At 33.7% G+C, this 8,117-nt stretch overlaps 1 protein-coding gene across 1 annotated transcript; it reads left to right on the top strand.

Annotated features, from left to right (window-relative positions):
- The first annotated feature begins 430 nt into the window (after positions 1 to 430).
- LOC145578905 (uncharacterized) lies at positions 431 to 1,397 on the top strand. The gene has a single exon (XM_081636200.1). It carries the CDS (start codon positions 487 to 489, stop codon positions 1,273 to 1,275), a length of 789 nt encoding a protein of 262 aa, XP_081492326.1. The 5' UTR covers positions 431 to 486; the 3' UTR covers positions 1,276 to 1,397.
- Positions 1,398 to 8,117: the final 6,720 nt, after the last annotated feature.

Here is an 8,117-nt window from a genome sequence, read left to right as displayed (position 1 = left end):
TTATTTTCTTCATTTTTAAACACCTGCTTCACTTTCTATTTTCGGTCGTTTTCAAATGCTTGCTTTATTTCTTTATTTGGAAAGCTTTTATAATATTTAATTAATTTCTCTCACCTAATAGACCCAATATAAATCATATTTTATTAATTTCATGTTATCACTCCTCTAATTTTTCTCATTACTTTTGGTTTTTACAATTTCTTATTTATCCACCTATTCCACTACCTCCATATTTTATTACTTTTTCCAATTTTTCCTAAAACTCTACGAAAAATTGAATAAATATTTAAAAACGGAAGAAGTATATCTTTTTATATGGTCCACAAATATACACTCCACAAGTCCACTCTCGAGTCTCTATACTCTACCCTACAGACGGAGTATATAGATGCAACACCCCCTTTCAAATTACAGTATCTCCCCAACTCATTTCCACTTTCTCTCTCCTCAAACCCCCCTCTTTCTCTCTCTAAAAAACCCACAAAAATGGTGGAAACTGAAGTACCTGCACTCATCGCACCATGGCTAACCCCAACCTCTCTCTTCGTCCTCCTCAACATCGTCCTCGCCACCATCTTCTTAGCCAACAACAAGCACCACTCCCAAACCAAACACGACTCCGATTCCGACGACCGCAACATCAATAATAAACCTTGTGAACATGATTATCATCATAATCAGTACGATTATTACCAGAATAATCAGCGATACGACTACGAAGGTGCGTCGCTTGTTCCGCCACCGCCGCAGCTTGTCCGCGCGCCGTCGCTATTCTCCCGTGTTGCGTCGTTTAATTTCTCCAATTTTTACTCCGAAGCGCAACCTCCGTCGTCCGATGCGGCGGATCAGACCGTGACGATGACACGTGCGCCGTCACTGCTCTACCGTGTGACGTCATTTAACTTTTCTCGCTCTCCTGCCCCGCAGAAGGCGGTGGTGGAGGAGGCACGTGACCAGAGTCAGGATCACGTGATGAGAGAGAATCAAAAGGAGGTAGTAGAAAAGGAAAAAGACAAAGAGGTAAAGGTTAAGAAAAAGAAGGCGAAAAAAGAAGCTATTACTGAGGAGAAAAAAGAAGCTACTGCGGTTAAAAATGAAAGTACTGCGGTAAAAAAAGAGGTGGCGAAGGAAACGACGTCGTCGAAGCGGGTTGAGGAAGAAGAAGTTGATTCGAAAGCGGATGATTTTATTCATAAATTCAAACAACAGCTAAAGTTACAGCGGTTAGAATCACTGTTACGTTACCGGAATAATCCTACTCCAACAGCTGCTTAAACATTATTTTTACTTTTAGGGTGTTTTTTTTGTAGGATGACTTTTCAATGGCTACAATAAAATTGTAGCCATTGAAATTGTTTTCAATCTTGACCGTTTAAATTTTATGAATCAATCTAGTCCGTCCATGTAGTGTTTTGACATTAAAATTTTTATTTATTTTAAAAAAATAAAAAATAAAAAACTGTATTTCCTCCTTCAAAAAATGTTTTGTCGCCATTTATGGTTTTACATCTCCATCAAATATGCATACAACCATGAGCCATATAAGCATGTTGTAAACATGGTGATCTGATTATGTAATTAAGAATTAACAAAGGGTAATTGGATTTTCCCCCACCCAAATTAAACATTCGTCATCATCAATTCATCACCCAAATTAACTCCTGGTTTCAGAAATATGCCATCTTTTCTCACTTCGATCGCCCTCACTGCCCTTGGTCATACTTTAAAATAAATCACCCAACTTCCATCATCCGATGCGGTCATCCCATGTGCGAGGATTTGTGATTTATAAATTTATTTTCATAATATAGTAATCGCAAATGAATGAAATAATGGAGCAAAGCAAATTAAAGTACAGTAATTGAAGGATAGAATATTTTTTTTTTCTTTTTGAGGACATTGAAGGATAGAAACTGAATGAACGTGTATTGCAGTTTTTTTTTTTTTTTTTTTGGAATTATTTTGTAAATTACAAAGTCATCCTAATAAAAGGTTTGGATTAGTCAAAATCTAATAAATGGCTGAGATTTAATCTAGTATAATGGCTACAATATTATTGTAGCCATTTGAAAACTATCATTTTTTTGTAACTGTATTATTGTTGTTGTACTATTATTAGGTTTTTAAGGAATTTTACTTTGGTGTTGTATTTTTTTACTAGTTACTGCGTTAATCAGGTTTTTTATTTTTTTTATTTTTTTTTTTACCTTTTTTAAATATTGTCTATTGGGCACATGAGACATTACATGGGTTATTGTGTAGGTGTGCTTTATATATGGTCCAATTCAGGTTATGTTCAGACTTCAGAGTAAAAGTAATTTCTTTATGGCCACTCGTAATGTGAATAAGACAATAATAACAATATAATAAGTCAAGTACTAGTCTGTAATTTTGTATGGCATGGTAACAAGTTGATTTTCTAAAGTAGTCAATCTAATCTACTTATCCAATTTAGCATGCTAATTGAGAATCTAATCTAATCTAATGTAGATTTAATAAGGTATTAGAGAAATCAAAAGTCGAGGTTGTACATGTACTCGTATATGTTATCTTGTATGTGTTCTGTACTGCTTATGGATCGATCTTGATAGTACAAAAATGTAAATTAAGTGATCGTTTTGTCCTTTAATATTTGTTTTATTTTGGACTATTTTTTTTTTTTTTTTTCCTTTTGTTAATATAGTTCATGTGAATCCTATTTGACTACAACCTAATGAACCAATCTACTGACTAAATTAATTCGTATTTTTAAATAAAGTGAGAAAATAAGACTAGAAAAGCTTTTAAGTACTACAAAAGGAGTACTTGAATAAGTTGATTCAACATTCAAGTGTTGGCATGTTGGAACGAAGATTCCTAAAGAGTTTGTGATAAAAAAAATTGAGATTAGATTGTGTCAATGTTGTCTTTTATGCCTACTTTACCAAATTATGTTTATCAACGTAACTAGTAAGAGACTAAGAGTTGCATTGTATGTCTATGCAATAATAAACTAAATTTTAATGATTTATTGTTATTCTAATAAGCATTAAAACATAAATTACTTATCTCATGATACGTGAACTAAACTGACAGTAGCCGTGTCGTGGAGAACCAATGACCTAAAAGACGATTTCGCGCTACCTCCCAGTGCAGTAGACTAGAAGCGGTCGCCCTCCATGATAAGCACGGCGCCGGAGTTTATGTACACTCACAAACCCGACTAGAATTCAGAACACTTGCCCAGAAAATAGAAGAACAGAAATCGTGTTTAGATGATTTTAGAGAAGAGAGAAGATTGGAATTGTTGTGTATTTTTGGTGAAGGAAAAACCGAGTATATATAGCCAACAAATGAAAACGGCTAGCATAAAACGAGGGAAGAACCTAGCCAAAAAAATGTCCAGATGAACTCGGAACAGTCAGCTATAATCAAGGGATTAATGGCTAATTAAATTCCGTAACTGTCAGAAAATCCCAACAGTCAAAAAAGAATATTCTGTCAACAAAGAAAGGAAATAAAATTTATCCAAAAAATTAAGCGGGACCCACGCTCGCGCATCGCATTCCCCAAGACCCGAGGCCCGAGCCCAACCCGGCTCAGCGCGCGTGCGTGTGTGTGGTATAACACCCACCCCCCACTCACTCAACTAAGTAGTGCTAAAGCACTACAATATAAAAACAAGGCAAAATACTCTTTCCCAACCAATGTGGGACTTTATCCTTTCATTAGTTTTTCTCTCTTTCTTTGTTTTTTCATAACTCTCTTGTTTTATATCAAGAACTTCCAACATTTATTAGCTAAGCCCATTATTCATCACTCTGTCATCAGATTCAAAGTTTGTTTATTTGCGAAAGACTTGATGTTTAAATAATGATGATTGTTTTTGGAAACAGACTCCTCCTAAGCATGTTAGGATATTTCGGGTATATCAAAATGTCCTAGAGTCAATGTCCGATAGTCCAAAAGTTCCTTAGCTCCACCTTGAAAAGGTATGTCCGAGGGGTCCGTCTTGACATCCGAGGGCTCGGCTTGCAAGAAAGAGAAGTTTATTAGCTGCCTTGGGGGTATGACCTGGAAAAGCCTCCCAATGCTTAAGTCAGCGAATCGCACTTTCAGAGAGAGACAGTAGAGAGAGTATTTTCTAGAGAGAAAAAGTAGAGAGAGATTAGGATAAATTTGTACATTGTAGATGTATTTTTCAGGTGACAAAGTTGTACTTTACTTGACAAATTAAGATAAATTCGTACATTATAATGACGAATGATGAGCTAGATTATGGAGTGGTATTTTCGTCTTCCAGGTATATTGGGTTTAGAACATGATATAGGCCTAAACAATGATGAAAGATTGATCAATGATACTATCAAGTCCATGGGTTGAACACGTAAAAAATACATACTCCGTATAACTTTAATTTAAATTTACATTAATAATTTTTTATACGAAGTAATTTGAATGCTATATGTAGTTCTTGGTGAGGAGTATCTTTATTCTGTAGCAATATTTTAGGTATGGTCGTAGTATGGACTATGGAAGGAACTCGTTCATAGTGTTGGGAATCTTGGGATTTATTGAGCTTTATTTTTAGAAATAGTAAACTTTTTGATATGGTCCTACACGTACTAAAAAAATAAACATTACACTTATTAGTGTAAACTAGACAAAATGTTGTTGGCCGGCCCCAAAAAAAATCTTCTTAATTGTCTAATTGAGTATATAACTTTGTTAATCATTCATATATCTAGTTATCTAACTCTGAAATTAATTGTCTAATTGGTCCTACTCGTACATTATCTAACTCTGAAATTAAGGTGAAGAGAACAGATCCTTACTCTACATTAATGAAAAAAAACAAATAATGCACTTGAATGATTTATCAACGCCCTTAGCTTGTCAGCAAAATTGAGTTTTTTAAATTATTGATACCTTTTTTAAATTTCTACTTATTTTTACGTTATTCTTTTTATGATAACCTTTTACAATGTAACTACAACCTCACTTCATCAAGGTAAGCTTAGTTTAATGGGAAATATTACACCTTCCAATCTCGAGGTTAGGGGTTTAATCCTCACTAAATATACTTTGAGGGTGGGCAAGGGTGAAGGGACGGGAGGGGGCTGGTGGAGGCCCGGCCTCCCCGGCCCAGATTTGCTACTTATATATTATACCTTATGGCCCCCTTAAAATTAGTATATATAGTATTCAAGAAACATATATTATAATAAATATACCTTGTCATGTTGGTTGGGTAGTATTTTATTTTTCCAAGGGGGCTGGGTTCAACTCCCATCTCCTACAAATTTTTTTAATTAAAACTTCTTATTTAACGTGGGTTTCTAGCAAACCAAATCAGGTATTTTTTAAAATTCTTCTTTTTGATTAATTTATTAAAATTATGTAATATCATTCAATTAATAAATTTCTTTGTGCTATTTACATCATTGTGATTAATTGTTTACTTTTTTTTTTCCAAAGTTTATTAATTGTTTACTTGCTTAATATGTTTATTTACTTAATAATTTTGGGTAATTTTTAATTTATTGAATGGACCTTTAGGACCAAATTTTAGGGTTATATGCCTACTTAATTTGAGAATTGTAGTTTTTATATTGATATAGGTTAAATCATGAAATAAAAAACACTAGATTTTTATTATTTTTACAAAAAAGTTAATAATCAACAACAAGAAGGTTCCACTTCAAAGGCAAATTATTTTTACAAAAAGTTAATAATCAACAAAAAGGTCTTTCTGCAATGAATATCGTCAAAACTCAGCTAAGGAGTAAAATAGAGGATGATTTTTTTAGAGGTGTTTTGGTTGTATACATAGAAAAATAGATTGTCGTAGATTTTAGTGTTTAATCTTTGATTGATGATTTTGCTACTATGAAAAATCATCGAGTACGATTTAACTAATGTTTTTTTTGGTGACAATAAAATATTAGTACACTTTAATTTTTTCCATCAATTTGTTGTCTAATAAGTTTGGCTTTCGGGACTTGAAAATCCTGACTTCGCCCCTGAGGGTGAGGATCCCTTACCCTTCCCCTCATTCTCAAAGTGTCTGACTTGTAAATATCGAACCAAAAAAATCGTGAGAGTTAAGGTTCGATCAGGGTCCTTCTCCTTACCGTTCTTTATTTTTCTCATTTTCAAAGCAAAATAGTTGCATGTATGATGTATCAGTGCATGGATCTCATTTCAACTTTTCCTTGATTTTTCTGGTAGCTACAAGAATTGATTATAACTCATAAAAAAGAAGTAAAACACAACTTTCAAGTTGTATTTTAATTTTATGTTCTCTTGTTAGAGTAACAATATAAAAAGTAGCCATTGATTGTGTTAGAGTAATAACATAAAAAAGTAGCAATTCAAACATCAACTTTAACAACAATACGAGTAAACTTACTAACGTAAGTATTAGTAAAATGAACCGAGTCATGTATGTAGAATACTAGAATTACAAATGAGAGTGAAGTAATGTGCATCACACATGATATTGCGGCGTTTCACGTTCGCTAAAGACCAAATATCAGTTTGTAAATTAAATTTTAATTTCAATTTCAAAGGTGAAGTTTCGAGTGAGATCTAGAGTTGACGAGAATGTATAAAAAAAAACTTTTGTAAAGAAGTAGTTGATCGAAGATGGGAACACTTGACCAAACATTTCCCAAAATTTCAAAGTTATGACTCAAAAGAATTTCTGTTTCTTTAAACACTAGTTCGAACCTCGGCATGAGAACCACGTGACTTTTATTTTTAAGATAAGCTCTTGCTTTCTTCCACTTATCTTCGAAAGTTACACAATTCCCCTATGTAAAATCATGGCACGTATCAATATAGGAAGTACTCCGTAGTTTTAAAGCAAATTTATAATTCTCGATGTAAATTTACTAGTACTTTCGTTTCAACTTATTTACAACAATTTAAAATAGAGGTAATACATTTTATAGTATGTAGTAGACACGAGAATGCCTAGTTAGTTAGGAGACGTTTAGGGTAAAAAGTGAAATTTGGAGGTGAAAGAGGTTACATACTTAACATTGAGAGGGAATTCAAAGTGAGTTTTGAGTATTTGGTTACATAATTGCATTCAGAGGGAATTCAAAGTGAGTTTTTAGTCCAAAAAATTACTTTTGAAAATATAGTGATAGACACGAGAGGTTTGATCTAGTTGAGTGGAAATGGCTCTTCTATTGTAAAGTTGATCAAATTAGGCAATATCCTCATTGGTAACCTAAATGCTTAACTAATACGGAGTAATCCACAATAAATTTTGCTTTAACCAAATATCTATTAACTATTACTAAAATAGAGTATGCTGATGTCACCATTGTCTACATGTCGCTTCTTTAATAAAAAATTTCCCGCCTAAATGCAAGGATTTTTTTTTTTTTTTTTTTTTTTTTTTTTTTTTTTGGTGGAGCTATCATACTTAGTGCTGGGCACGTGCCGTGCCGGGCCTGCCGTGGGCCGTGCCTAGGCGGGCCTGGTACAGTGTCGTGCCGGGCCTGGCACGGCCCACGGTGGAGGCGGGCCGTGCCGTGCCGGGCCTGCCTTCAAGCATCCCTGTCCACGGCACGGCACGGCCCACCGTGCCGGTCGTGCCGTGCCGGGCCGCCCGTCGTGCCGGCCACCGTGCCGGCCCACGGTGGAGGCGGGCCGTGCCGGCCCACGGGCCACGGCTTACCCTTTTTTCTTTTTTTTTTTTAAAAAAAAAAATTAAAAAAAACTTTAAAAAAACTTGAATTTTTTTTATGAAAGAAAAAATTGAATTGAATAATTATACAATTTAATATTTGAATATAATAATTATTAAATTTTTTATGGAGTTAAGTTATATTAAATATTGTTTAAATTATATTAATATTTATTGTTCATTCATAATTTACTATATATCATATTATTCATATAACTATATAAGTATTAGACAAAAATTAAATAACAATATAACATATTCCATAAAATTAAAAGTTGAAAAAATTCATTCATAAAAATTTATTAAGTAAAAGATAATATGAAGTACAAGTGTACAACTAACAATAATTGATGAATAACTTATTTTGTTATTTTATTATACGGCTAATGTTAATAGAGTACATAGCCAACATAGGATATACTAACATTTTCACTAA

Source organism: Chenopodium album, chromosome 14 (genome assembly GCF_948465745.1).
Source record: "Chenopodium album chromosome 14, dcCheAlbu1.1, whole genome shotgun sequence".
Lineage (NCBI taxonomy): Eukaryota > Viridiplantae > Streptophyta > Magnoliopsida > Caryophyllales > Amaranthaceae > Chenopodium > Chenopodium album.
Note: the sequence above shows the minus strand (reverse complement) of the source record. Positions and strands in the feature narration are given on the sequence as shown.